Below are 14860 nucleotides of genomic sequence, written 5' to 3'. Positions count from 1 at the left end.
AATTCACTGAGGATGATCTCTTGGCCACTTTACTCAAGTGTATTGATTTATTTTTCTTTACTCGTAGGAATGGTTAGTGATCCTCCGTCTCCTAGTGCAAATCCATCGAGCCAACTCTGATCTTCCTTTGGTTGCTAAGACCACCTTTGTTCCTAGGTATGTCTACTGCATTGTCTGGCTCTAAAAACCAAACCAATGTATATATATATTTTTTTTTTGATATTCGCTTAAACTTACAGGTCCTCACCTAACTCTACTGCAGATTCCAACATGGTATCAATCCAAGTGTTGATTTTTCTACAGTCATTCCCATATTTCAGCTTTCAAGATTCTAGGTCCAGGTGTTCAGAAATATTGATACAGCTTGGAAGCTTCAAGACCAACAATGGGAATACACACTGAAGGAGGCTGAACAAGTTCGAACACATTGTCATTCCAAAGGGGAGGATTTGTTCAGATTGGATATTCCTTGAGCTTTTGCTGTTATTACCTTTGCACATACTTGAGACGATTCTCATTTTTATTCTGATTTCTGCTGTCTCTTTTTGTTTGCCATATTTTGGCGGATGTCTTTCTGATTTGTAACTCTGTAAAGTGGCTCGAGAGCCAAACTTTATTTGAAAACATGTTGTTATTACTATATACATGCTGCTTGGGATTTGTTTTCATCTATTTGTATTTTGGCATTTCACATTTACAAAGGAAACTCTGCCAAAATTTTCTAAAACTAAACAAACGGCAAAAAGCCTGTTTTCTTTAACATTGATGCAAACATGACGTGTCAACACTGCTTGTTACCAATCAACTATTAAACAACATTTTTCAAACAATACTCTCCAAGGTTTCAAGATATGTCATAAGCAAACTTCAGTTTTTCATCAATTTGGCCAACAAACACAACAAATAGTCCTCTCAAAATACATCAACTACATCGGATTTCATGAGCAATGATTTTATTTATTCACAATGCTCCATCAATTTACAAACAAGGAATGGCTTAAAAGCCTATTCCTCGCATATTTGCAGAAACTTCCTACGAGTCAATATCTCAAAATTAGCCAAAGTGGCTATCCAGCCTACTTTGTACAACACTTCTCATTTATTCCATCTTTATAAAACATCGGTCTCCGGCTGTCGATCTTTCATCTGAGCCGGAGCTAAGATTAAATCCTCCATTTGTAACCCTTTCTTCCTCACTGTTATCACATTCATCTTCAAATATTATTTCAGTTCCGTCAATGTCCCACAATTCCTGATATTGTACTTCACTCACCAGCTGCTGCAATGTGGCTTTCCATTCGGAAGTTGCAGCCACTTCCATCTCTTCTTTAGTGAACTTAAACATCGACCACCTCGATAATAGGTCGAACCATGGGTCTAGGAGAGACCATGGCAGTGGGTTTGAGAATTTTTTCAACTTCTTACCTTACCTTCGTGGTGTCCATGTAGACTGCTCCTTGCTGCCCATTCACCTTGTAATCACGAATTCTGATAGGTCCGAAGGCGCCGTCATAGTCTCTAGCTTCTACTGCGTTGGAGTTTGACTGGTACGGCTGGGAATCAGCCTGTACCACTTCCACCTCATCTCCTTTCCACATCAACATCAACTGGTGCATGGATGATGGCACACAATGATTGGTGTGAATCCAATCCCTTCCTAACAAAGCGTGGAAACTAGCACTGGAATTTACCACAAAAAAGGCTGACAACGAAGATCGGGAGCCTACAGTGATGTTTGCTGGCAACACTCCCAAAGTTTTTGTAGATTCCCCGGTAAAAGCCGCCACCGAGACTTCGGTAGGAATCAAATCTTCAACATTCTTGCCCAATTTTTGAAGGATTCTGTAGGGTAGAATATTCATAACCGACCCATTATCTATTAGTACCCTAGACAATGGTTTTCCATTCACGTGTGCTACAATGTAGAGTGGCTTGATATGCTTAGTCATTTCGTTGGTGGGTCGCTTCATCAATACTCTTTTCTTTTCATCGACAAGAACACCAATGCTCTCATCCACCATATCAGATTGAATGGATTCTGTACCATTTTGATCTCCAGTAAATACATCGGTCTCACATGTCCTTTTGCGTTTAAACTCCTCTGGCAACATCAACGAGCCAGTGGCACGCTCAAATGAAACGGGGATTTGCCCCACCTTGATAGTAGCTTTCTTGACCTGTTTACTGTCTTCTTCTGATAACAGATCTTCATCTTCTTCCTCATTGTCTTCAGTAGCCTTCCTCCCAAATTTTTTCTTCTCGTTAAATGACTCCTCTACCCCTGCCCTACGTTCAGCAGCTTTTTCTCTCAACAAACGTCGTTTTTGGGTTCTAGAGAGAGGCTTTGGGAATTTTGGATGTTCTACTCGCCTCCACACACCATCAGGGATTTCTCTGGGAGGAACAACAAAGCGGGAATTCCTCTCATATTTTTTATCGGTGTTCATAAGAGATGGCCTCTGTATGATCTTATGAAATGACTGCTGGCCACTTCTTTTCTCGTTATTCATCGACCAAGAATATGGGCTCCTTCTGAGGTACTGGTTCACCGGCCTTTTGGCCATGGATTCTCTGTTACACGTCATATTCCTTCCAGTATAATGCAGATCCTCCTTACTGTAATAGCGGTCTTTTCCATGAAAAGCTTCTGTTTTCTTCTCTTTAACCTCAAACATCATTTCCCGAGGCACCCAACATTTCTTTACAGTAATTCTTGGTCTAATGGACATGTCCGTGTTTCCACTCCTCCTCCTCTCATTGATCAAGAAGCGCAAGTCAGTACTGCTCATGTTCACATTGGCTATCGGGGGAAAAGGATCTTCATCCACGATCATTGCTTCCTTTTTCTCGGGGAATTTCAGGATTCCCTTGTTTATTCTTTCCTGCAAGATATTCTTGAAAGCCCAACAAGCATTAGTATTATGATTGAAGGAATTGTGGTACTTACAGTAATCTCTTCCTTTCAATTCCTCCCTAGTGGGCAGCTTGTGGTCTGAGGGGAATGTTATAAACTTCTCTTTCACCAAGTGATCGAAAATTTCCTCCGTCCTTGATGCATCGAAAGTATAGGGAGTTTGCACTAGAGTCATGTTTTTCTTGGAAAATTCTTCACTCTTGCGCTTCAACAAAGGGACAGTGCGTGATCCGGAATTTGCTACTTCTGCCAACGCAATTTCCTCCACTTCCTGGAAATAAGAGCCCACTGTAGACTTTCTTTTATGACTCTCCTCTCGTAACAATTCCTCATACTCTGACACTTTGGCAGCAAGTTCATAAAAATCACGGAATTCCATCCCTTGGAACTTCTTTCTAAGTTCAAAATCAAGTCCTCGCTGTGCCATCTTCACGTATTCTGATTCAGGGAGGAAAACTTGGCATCTGCTTCTCACCTTCTTGAATTCGCAAATGAAATCATTAGCAGATTCCCCGGGTTTTTGGACCACCCTTGACAATTCTGCTATACTAATCTCAGGTATCGTTCTGAAGAATTGTGTATAGAATTGACGTTCCATATCATGCCAAGTCATAATAGAGTTCCGAGGCAGCGTTGCATACCATGTGAAAGCAGTACTGGTCAGGGAATTTGGGAACAAACGTAACTTGTAATTAGAAAAGTTCTCCAAATTTGCCAATTCCCCACACTGAATTGTAAACCTGGCTACATGTTCCACGCTGGATTGACCGTCTTCCCCGGAGTATAACGTGAAGTCTGGAATGCGGTATCCTTTTGGATAAGGGTTGTCACGATCCACAACATCAGGATATGGTTTGTGGAATTCTGGTCGGTTGATTGGCCTCACTCCTGGGCCATACAACTCTTGAATCACATCACGTACCATCTCAAAATCCAATGTTGGAGTTTGTCTCAACTGGTGAGGAGGATAGATTGCCCCCCGAGTGTTATTCTCCAAACCTGGCGCTGAATATCCACGCATTCCCCCATCACCATACATCCCTGGATGTGAGTTAGGAGACGTCACGGAGAACACATTACCAGCCATTTGTTGGCCATTGTTGCAGTTTTGGAACTTCAATCCCAATTCTTCATCCCTCTTGTGCGGAGGAGTGTATCTCCCTCCCTTGGCAGATTCTGGAATTCGTGTTTCCCTAAGCGGCGATTTTCACCTGCTTGAGAAGTTCCTGATCCTTGGCCTTGATCTTTTAGCAACTTAACGTCAGTTTCTTGGAGTTCAGCATTTTCTGGTGTAACAGCCTCTCCTCTTACAGATTTCCTCCATTCCTTCATTTCTGTCACAAATTCCATCATAACAGTAGAGAACGTTTGGGTCATTTCCTTGAGATCACTGCGGATGTTTTTCTCCATGGCTAACATAAAGTTCAATGAAGGTCCATTACCACCAGAAACAACAATTCCTTCCTTCATAGTCTTTTCCTCGAACTGTTGTACTAGCCTTTCCACCGTTCTTCCATCAACATCAGTCTCTTCCTCCTGTGAACGATGATTTTTTCCATGTGATGGAGGAATTCCTTCATTCTTCTCAGTATGCTTTGGAGGCATTTGGTCCCACCGGGCGTGCCAACTTGTTTGTCACGAAAATTTGCGGGCGTGCCAGGCACGTGTTCGTGTCAAATTTGTGAAATAATCTGACTTCGTTTACCAAGCGTTGCAGGTCTCGATTCGGTCGTAAGTTCTAACTCCTTCGAAATGGCTCAAAACGTAAACACGAAATAAGGAATATGAAAAAATTATAGATGGAATCCATTAACAACATCAAATTTAATTACGTTGCTATGAATTTGAACGACATTATCACAAGAAAGTTGGAGGAATATGCGAAATATGAAGAAACTAAAATACTGGAAAATGAAAAATGAGCGTGCAATTGATGATAGAATTCTGCAGAGCTTTTTGCTTAGATTTTTGTGTGTAGTTGTTGAGAGAGATTTTTTCTGATTACTCCTTCTGCCTTTGTCACACTCCACGGGAAGTTTCAACCGCATTCCACGATTAATCCACGTCTTCCATATTGGGTAATGGATGTAACCGGCCGCAACTTCTTTTCATGGGCCAACTACAATTCTCTTGGGCTTTCCTTTGTTGGGCTACTGCTCATAGACTTCAAAGAATATATTTTTTGGACACAACAATGATAATTGAGTCCTTGATATTTATATCAATTTTTAAGGTTATTCGAGTGATATTAATAATTTTATTGAGATTTATAAAAATCATTTATATAATTATCATATTATATAATATACAAATTAAAATTATCACATCTTATAAAAGAGATATTTTATCTTTGTATAAAATTATTTATCAATATCATGAACTTTCTAAAAATGTACCAAACGTGAGATAAAGAGGATTATTTATCAATTCCTCCCTTATCCAGTGTACCAAACTATACCTATATATATATATATATATATATATATATATATATATATATATATATATATATATATATATATATATATTAATGCAAGTCTTAATCAAAATTCTGGATACATTAAACTGATTGCTTTTAATTCAAATTTCCCTTATTAAACGAAATCCTTATTCCCCATGAAAACCAATTGTAGTTAGGCGAGGACAAAAATTTGTGTGAGATGATCTCACGGGTCGTATTTGTGAGACGGATCTCTTATTTGGGTCATCTATAAAAAAATATTATTTTTAATGCTAATAACTATAACTTTTAATTGTGAATATCCGTAGGATTGATCCGTATCACAAAATAAGATATGTGAATGGATATCACATGAGGCCCACTCTTAGGCGAAAAGGGTTGTGAGCTCAAATAAATTAGGCAAAAACTTGTGTGAGACGGTCTCACGGGTCATATTTTGTGAGACGGATCTTTATTTGGATAATCCATGAAAAAGTACTACTTTTTATGCTAAGTGTATTACTTTTTATTGTGAATATGGGCGGGGTTGACCCGTCTCACAGATTGAGATCCGTGAGACGGTCTCACATGAGACCTACTCAATAAATTATTAATGCGCAAAACGATAAAAGATAATTTCTTTTGCCACAAAAAATTGGAAAGTGACTTCCCATTTACAATGTGTCCACACACACAACGTAAGATGCGAAACCCTAAGCCTCGAATGCAATTATTTATGTCGTCTAGCCAATTAGCAAATTAAACCACATTATTTATGTCATGAAAGGATTGATTAAAGTGTGAAATCCCGTCCAACCCTCTCTATTTCGCAATGTAATACTTTTTTTTTTTTTTCATAATTCATTAATAAATAGAAACAAGATAACGAAAAAATATAATTAGATAAAATAATAGTCTTAATCAATGTTTTCATAATCGAATCGGTGAACAAGCAGATCTATTTTTTTTAAAGGGTTTAATCGGTTGTATGTGTTCAACAAGACTTTCGGTCAAAAAACTATCATATTATATAAAATAATAATATAATATAATAAATAATATATTTTAAATTCTAAAAATCTTAAACATATATATAAATAATAATAAAATATTTATCAAAATTAAAAATTTTAATTATATATAATTAAATATAATGATTTTTATATTTTTTATAAAAAGTAAATCAAAATAAACTCTAATAATACTAAAATAATAATTTTAAAATTTTCCAAAATCCAAATAATATATATATATATATATATTTATTTCTTATATTTAAAATTTAAAAACTTATATATATATAATTTTTTAAAGAACATAAAAAATAATCAAAATTTTTAAAAATATTAAATACGGGTTGAATCAATCACCGGTTTATGATGGACCCGAGTGATTTTTGACCATTTTGATCGATTCGACTGTTAGAACAGATTATAGGCTTGGTCAGACCAGACTCGTGACCGACTCATTGTCGAAATCTGTTCCGATTTTACTGACGGGAAATTTGGGTTCAGTCCTCAGCCGTCATTTTTTTTTGTGTTCAGTCCCTAGGTACTTTTTTAGTACCACATTTCCACATGAAGTGTACCACATTTCCACATGAAGTGTACCACATTTTGTATGACATAGTACCACAATTTTATGGGTAGGGAGTGAAGCCAAAGAAATTTTTTGATTGGAGATTTTTCAATAACTTCCCTTTTTAATAACACTTATTTGATTCTATAATTAATTTAATTGGGTTACTATCTAGCCTCAAAATTCTTCCCAAATGATCATTGAAGAAATTAATTTCGCAAAATCCCCAAATTTTTTATGAAATTCTCTCTCGCTCTCTCTCTATATATATATATATATATATGCCCGCATGGGCTTAGCTCAGTTGGTCAGCAGCAGTAAATCTTGGAGCAATGACCAGAGATCGAGTCTCGCAAGCGGCAGTGTGGGAGTTAAATTCCCTCCAATGAGGGGGAGCTCCTTGTGCGCGGCGTAGCATAAGGTCTAGCTGCTGCTGGTTGACTGAGTCACCATGATTTACCTCTTCTCACATTCCTGTCGGGTCGGGGATGAGGGGCGCCTAAGGTGAGCGATTTCACCTTTTGGAGCAATATATATATATATATATATATATATATATATATATATATATATATATATATATATATATATATATATATATATATATATATATCTTATGTAAGATTGTTAGATGATGACAAACCAGCGGGTTAACTAATATATGGTTTTTCATTAGGGTATCTTTGTTTTTTTAACAAATCATTATATGAAAATGACAAGATTTTGAGTTTAAAGTTTAAACCTAATTGTTAGGCGCAAATCACATCCTTCATTTAGTATATATGTGTCTCATGATAGATAAATATTATGACATCTATATATCTATGGGTACTAATATAAATGGATATTGGGATATCTTTTTCCAAATTTGGTCGGTAAGCTTTCATTTCGATTCTTAAATCATAATTTAATAGCTGGCCTTTATGTCTGAACATGAATATGTATAATGCATACTCCAAGTTTTTAGCTAGCTTTTCATATAATAACTCCCTTTTTTTTAAAATCTTAATTAGGGATAGGAAAAAACACTGATAGTTCCGATATACCACATTTACCGTATCGCAAAATAACGTACATATCTAATTTAACAGTATACCGAATATTTCGGTATTGTATGATACTCTACTGAACTTTTCGGTATCGGCATCGGTATGAAATTTAAAAATTTCGGTATTGTATACCGAATTTTTTTTATATATTTAAAAAATTATAATATAATGTTGTTGGGTTCACTTGCTCCGTCAATTATTATTTTTGTGTGGGGCTTTTTAGCTTTTTTGTAATGAGAATAACACAATTTTTGTTTAAAATTTTATGTATAAACGGTATTATACCGATACCGCATCGAAATTTCGGTATACCGAAGTTTTTTTTATAAGAACGGTATGAAATTTATGTCATATCGAAATTTCGATATACTGATATGACGGTATACAGAAATTTTGGCACAATACCGGTATTAATTTTTCGGTACCGAAATGTTTCGGTACGGTATAAGGTATTATCTGGAAAAATCGATATTCCGTATCGAACCAGACCTAATCATATTTGTTTTTTATTTTTAACTATTTTTTTTACAACGAGTAAATGGGTATGTACCATCACGTGTAAATAAGTACAAATGAATAATAAGATAAGATGTACAATTATGGTGAAAGTCATGATTTGATGCATCAAACCCGAATAAAAAGTAAAAACAAACTAATTGAATGTCTTTGCAAAAGCATTTGGTTTTGCCATGAAATTGATTTATATTCCAAAAGCGAGAAATTTCCTTAGAATATGCGGCCAATAGGGATGAAAGATAAGTTTCGTCATTTTAGAGAAAAATTTATAGAATTCTTCAACTTCTGCAAATTTTGGAAGGTTACATTACAAGTTTAAAGTAAAAACTATCACGAAATCTCAAGGTTTTTTCCTTCGCTATTGAAAAGGGATAGTGAATCCGATCTCACAAATCTTTGCAAAATTTCAAAATCAAAGACCTGAACTTGAGTGTATCGAAGAAGTTCGGAGCCATCTTCACCATCTATCGGAATTGGAACAATCTAACCAAGTAATTTCAAAGTGAAAAATATGAGTTTTTTTTCCTTGGCATTTTCAATTCCAACATAGAATCAATATTTTCTTTGAGCCATAGAATCTTAGTTAAAAAAAAATTATTTATATGAAACCATTTTTAATGTTGTCCATCATCCTCAACCTCATCAAGAAGGAAATGTCAAACCACAAATTGGGATAAAATGAATGTAGGAAATCAATTATTTGATAAACTTAGTTTTCGTTAAATGCAAAAACTTGTGTGAGACGGTCTCACGGGTCGTATTTTGTGAGACGAATATCTTATTTGGGTCATCAATGAAAAAGTATTAATTTTTATGCTAAGAGTATTAATTTTTATTACGAATATCGGTAGGATTGACACATCTCACAGATAAAGATTCGTGAGACCGTCTCACAAGAGACTCACTCTTCGCTAAAATGGATCGATCGGTCCACCTAAGATGAAATGACCCCCAAATTTATGCATAAACATCATGCCGGGATGGCACGAGGTCTTATCAATACTATTTCACATCATAATCATAATCATCAGCATCAATATACATGATAAATTATGGGTATTTTATTATTATAAAGAGCTATAAAATTTTATTTATATTTTTTTAAAAAAATTAAATTTATCCTATTTATATGATCTTTCTGATTAATTATAAAAATTATATGTAAAATCATCTTCAAAAATTATAATTCATGTGTAACATCTAAATTTTTTATAAACAAATTATTTAATGTAAAAAAATAGTGTATATAAACATCCAATTTTTTTACCAATAAAAAACTAATTTACACTATTTATTATATTAATACATACATACATGACATCATACATACATATGCATACATATTTCTCTTTCATCATGATAAGTCACCAAATTTCAAACTCATAGATGCAATAATTTCGTACCTTATAACAAACTTTAATAAGTCAAGTCCTCGTATTTAAAAAGAGAGTAGGTCTTTTGTGACACGATCTCACGAATCTTTATTTGTGAGACAAGTCAATCCTACTGATATTCACAATAAAATATAATACTTTAGCATAAAAAGTAATATTTTTTCATGCATTGCCCAAATAAGATATCCGTCTCACAAAATATGACATCTGAGACCGTCTCACACAAACTTTTGCCTATTTAAAAAGAATCCACGGGAATATCCCATTTTCCCCACCCCAACGTAAATTAAGTCAATGTAACTCGAGCAATACAAAAAGAAATTTTTTTACAAACTCTAAAAAATATAATCAATGATCTTTTTGAAAGAAAAAATCCGTAATATCTCCAGAGACGTAGCCAAAAATATTTTGATCATGGGTTGGATGAATCGATAAACAACATTAAATAATGTAAATCAAATATTTAATATCATCACATTAAACTAACCTAAAATAAATAGACCATGAAGCTGCATAGGTAAAAATGGATGATCATTGAGTTAGGTTTATGTTATTAAATGTGGTTTCCACATCAAATATAAAGATTCAATCCAGTTCTCCCATTTAACTGTCTCGTGGTTTTTTGGCATTGCGAGCTTGATTTTGTCATCCTCAAAAGAAGCGAAAAGTAAAGAACAATGGTTTACCCATTTTATATGAACTCACAGCCTCTTAACCCCAATTATTGTCTGACGACGAATCATGTACTTCCATTCTAAAACTGAACTATACCTAAAACCTACACCATCACCACCAAACCAAACAAGCCACTTACACTGCCAAGCCATCCTGGTAAATAAATTAATTTCTCCAAATACTAAAAATATACATAAAAAAGGAAGAAATTGAAACATTCAACACCTAAATAATTCCCAAATTACAAATTTTAAACGAAAGCCAACAATAGAGAAATAAACAACAATTCCAAGCAAAATCATTTGCCATCAATCTTGAAAACAAAATCAACGACACAACATGTGAAAGACGCTGACTAAACAGACACCCACCTGCAAGATCCATTCGTTGGAGATGAAAATTGTGAGAACCTGAAATTCCAGCAGTAGCAGCAGCTAGTAAATTTCAGCAGAAGCTAAAAATTCTAGTAGAAGCTAATATTTCAGAAGCTGGTATTTTCCCAGTAGATTGAAATCCAGCAGCAGACAACAGATAAAATCCAGCAGCAGCAGCAACACGAAATTCCAGCAGACAGTTACTAATTCAGGACATAACTTGTAACTGAAGCATTTAACACGAAATAAATATTGTTAATGTCAGATTGTGGCCCTTAATTGGGAGACTAACAGTCAGAATTGCGCCTATAAATATCACTATCAAACCTCTGAATTGGTTTACCAAAATCTTGAGTTATCACTTGAAATTAAAGCTAAGAGAGTGCATTTTCGAAGCTGTAAAATGCAGTAGCAAGGCAAGCAGGTTTCCAGACTTCAACCGAAACACTTTTAGCAAATTACTGTAAGTGGGCTTATGTATAAGTATTTTGAATCCAGTTTGATGATCAATGTTTTAAAGCAAAGTTTCTGTATGATCGATTTCTGATATCTGAATTTTGAAGTACTGAAACCTAGTGAACTAATGGTAGAAATATATATTCTGAACATTACTGATTACTGGCCTCACCCCTTAGAGGAGAGAACATATAGGGGACTGATATCAGTTTAGCCATGAAATTCACGAACGTGCTCAGTGCTTACTTGGTAAACTTCTGATTTTTTATTACTGAATACTGATTACTGATTTCTGAATACTGAACACTGATTTCCGTTATGAAAATAAGAATTCCTGTATATTTTCGTATTACGTTTCTGTATGAAAATGATTTCGAAAACTGGGAGTTATTCCCGCCCCCGCTTACTGAGTGACAACCATATCATTCACCCACCATAACATCTCAGATAAGAACGATGAAGAAAGGTTAGAAGAAAAGGAGCAGAATCAGTTTTGGGGATGGTGAAGAAGAAGATTGTTATTCTCAGTTTTAAATTATGTTTTTCCGCTGCATTTGTAGAAGCAATGTTTTGTCTGTTTTACATTTCCGCTGTAAAACATTAATGATTCGAGTTTGTATCATACAATGAATTATTTCGTATTATGAATAAAAAGACCGGTTTCTGAATTTTCTCCTTCCGAGGCTTGTTGTTTTCGAATGTAAATTTGAGAGCAACGCCGGTGTCAACCAACCCCCGTCCCGGGACGTGACAAAAATGATGAAATTTGAAGCCTTTTCTGTCGAGAGAAGTGAAAGAAGATCGAAGACAAAAGCTCTTCCCTTGGCAGACAGCTATTAAAAACCCTCAAAGAAATGAGCTACAAAAATGGGCTCACAAAATTTAGTAAGTTAAAAAGATAAGGCTAAAACTTAATAAAAGAAAACTCAATCCATACTACTACTTTGACCCAAAAACATAGCCTAGACTGGAGCCTACCCCAACCTTTGGGATGGCTCCGCCCCTAAATATCTCCACATCATAACGAATCAAAATTTATTTGGCCATACATACGTAGGTCAACACAAAAAAACTCTTGTCAGACTGTAACACGAGTCAAATTTATGGGACGAATCTTGCACAACTCATGAAAAATATATTATTGGTATTTGTATGACGGTCTCATGAATTTATTTTTGTGAGACTGATCATCTTGATATATATCTAAAAAAAAACATTTTTGACAAATTATATCAACTCGGACATCTAATATGGACATTAGCATTTATATTATGAAGTTTTCCCTAAAATGCCGACAAGTACCACTCCCGTTACTTGAAAAGTATCCAACGTTTTGTTAATAATATTATACCCGCCGCCCGAGTGGGAACAAGGGCATCAAGCAGCACACCACACTTCAATTTTAAAAAGAGAACACAATCAAATATAATTATTATAATATTATTGCACATAAAAACAAAAGCATATGCTTCAATCTTTGATCAAAACACACACAACTTCCATTTCACGTCAAAACCCTTCATTTTTCTCTCTTTTCCCACACCCCGACTCACTATAAATACCACTTTTATTATGAAATAATCCTTCATCCATCTATATATACCACCAGTTGTATGTATATACACACACTCAATCTTCCCATATTTAGCTCACATATATATATGTATGTGTGTGTTTTTATCGAGTTGAATAATTAGTGATCAAGATTTATCTTAAATATACATAATTCTTGATTCTTTTGTGGGATTGATGGGAGATTATAGCAGCTTCAACTGCAACCTGCCGCCGGGATTTCGGTTTTACCCCACAGATGAAGAGCTTGTGGTTCATTTCCTTCAACGAAAGGCGGCGATTTTGCCTTACCATCCTGATATCATCCCGGATCTTGATCTTTATCCTTATGATCCATGGGACTTAAATGGTAACTAATTCAGCATATTTACACTTATTTTTTACTTACAAAAACACAGACATTACTTAGGTGCATGGTATCTATACATATGTGGCTGGCTGTGTATATATATGTTTTCAAACCATGCAGCTAGCTACCTAGCTAGCTAGCATTCAATTCACAGTAGACAAATTCACCTTCTTCCTTTTGATCTTAGAAGTTTGCTATTGTATTTTGACTCCGTCTCGAAAATTATGTAAAGAGTTCCATGTCCGGCTCCGTCGCTCCGTCTGACATGCGCTTATCTCATGTCAAGAGTCACTAGTTATATACTTATATATTAAATTCAAAGTCGTTATAGTCTTATTTTTCCCGCCGCTTTTTCAATTATTCAAAACAATTTTTGTTCTTATGTATCTATACGAGCGTGCGTCACGACACTAGTATATATTAATTTAGATTTTTTTTTCTTTTTCTTTATTCATAACATGGATTGTGCTGCATGTAGGTAAAGCTATGGGGGAAGGGAACAAGTGGTACTTCTATAGTAGAAGAACACAGCAAAGAGTTACAGGGAGCGGGCATTGGCAGTCACTCGGCGTCGAAGAGCCAATACACACGAGTGGTGGCTCCAAAGTTGGCATGAAAAAATATTGCGCATTTTACATCGGGGAACCGGCTCAAGGGGTCAAAACAAATTGGATCATGGAGGAATATAGGCTCTCTGATTCTGCTTCCACCAATAGAGAAACTAGATCAAGGAGAAACTCCAAGATTAATGTAAGGTTTTAACACTATTTTCTTAAACTAACGTAGAATCATAAGTTACATACATCTTTTTGTGCTTGCTGCAGGATTACAGCAAATGGGTCGTGTGCCGAGTGTACGAGAACGACGACAACGGCGATGACGGGACGGAACTTTCGTGCTTGGATGAGGTTTTCCTGTCGTTGGATGATATGGATGAAATCAGCTTGCCTGAAGATTGATTTGGCCTAGTTAATTCCCCAGGCCTGAATGTCGTAGGATTTCGAATTTTTATGTTAGCAAATGTTTGTACCGATTCAATTCATGATGTAGTATGCGACATTTATTTCAAGGAAAATACGCTTTATGTCAAGTTTTGAATTCGCTTCGATGATATATTGTAGGTTATGGTTATTTCATGATATAATTTTTGCAATACTTATATACATAATTTTCTTAATATTCAAGTTCTATTTTCTAAACTTGATCAGAAGACTAAATATATTTTTTAATCTTTGGAACCCATAACCGTTATTTTTTGAACAAATCTAAAAGAACAATGCAGTAATCTACTATTCACGCTGATCAGATAAACCACACTAAACAAGTCTTGTATGACAGGTTCGAACTAGAAAGACAAAGACGGAGGAAAATATGATAAATCTCCATTATAACCTACCATCACAACTATGTCAAGGGCAAGAAATATTGAATATATGAATGATATATATGTATGGCCTCTCGATGTTGCTTCAAAATTATGTACAATTGATTTTTAATCATTTTGTTGGGAAGATTCTCACGTGCAAGGGGGTTATTGGGATTA

At 35.2% G+C, this 14860-nt stretch overlaps 1 protein-coding gene across 1 annotated transcript; it reads left to right on the top strand.

Moving 5' to 3' along the window:
- Window positions 1-12917: 12917 nt before the first annotated feature.
- On the top strand, window positions 12918-14424 carry LOC140812565 (NAC domain-containing protein 104-like). Its single transcript, XM_073170870.1, has 3 exons — window positions 12918-13317; window positions 13796-14067; window positions 14142-14424. The coding sequence occupies exons 1-3, from the start codon at window positions 13146-13148 to the stop codon at window positions 14274-14276; spliced, it is 579 nt and encodes a 192-aa protein (XP_073026971.1). The 5' UTR covers window positions 12918-13145; the 3' UTR covers window positions 14277-14424.
- Window positions 14425-14860: the final 436 nt, after the last annotated feature.

The sequence above is a fragment of the Primulina eburnea genome, chromosome 14 (genome assembly GCF_022965805.1).
Source record: "Primulina eburnea isolate SZY01 chromosome 14, ASM2296580v1, whole genome shotgun sequence".
Taxonomy (NCBI): Eukaryota; Viridiplantae; Streptophyta; class Magnoliopsida; order Lamiales; family Gesneriaceae; genus Primulina; species Primulina eburnea.
Note: the sequence above shows the minus strand (reverse complement) of the source record. Positions and strands in the feature narration are given on the sequence as shown.

Bases quoted from the DNA above. Each gene is read 5' to 3' on its own strand.
- LOC140812565 (XM_073170870.1), top strand. From the start codon at position 13,146: ATGGGAGATTATAGCAGCTTCAACTGCAACCTGCCGCCGGGATTTCGG. The intron at 13,318-13,795 runs GTAACTAATTCA...TGCTGCATGTAG, and splicing joins TGATCCATGGGACTTAAATG to GTAAAGCTATGGGGGAAGGG. The intron at 14,068-14,141 runs GTAAGGTTTTAA...TGCTTGCTGCAG, and splicing joins GGAGAAACTCCAAGATTAAT to GATTACAGCAAATGGGTCGT.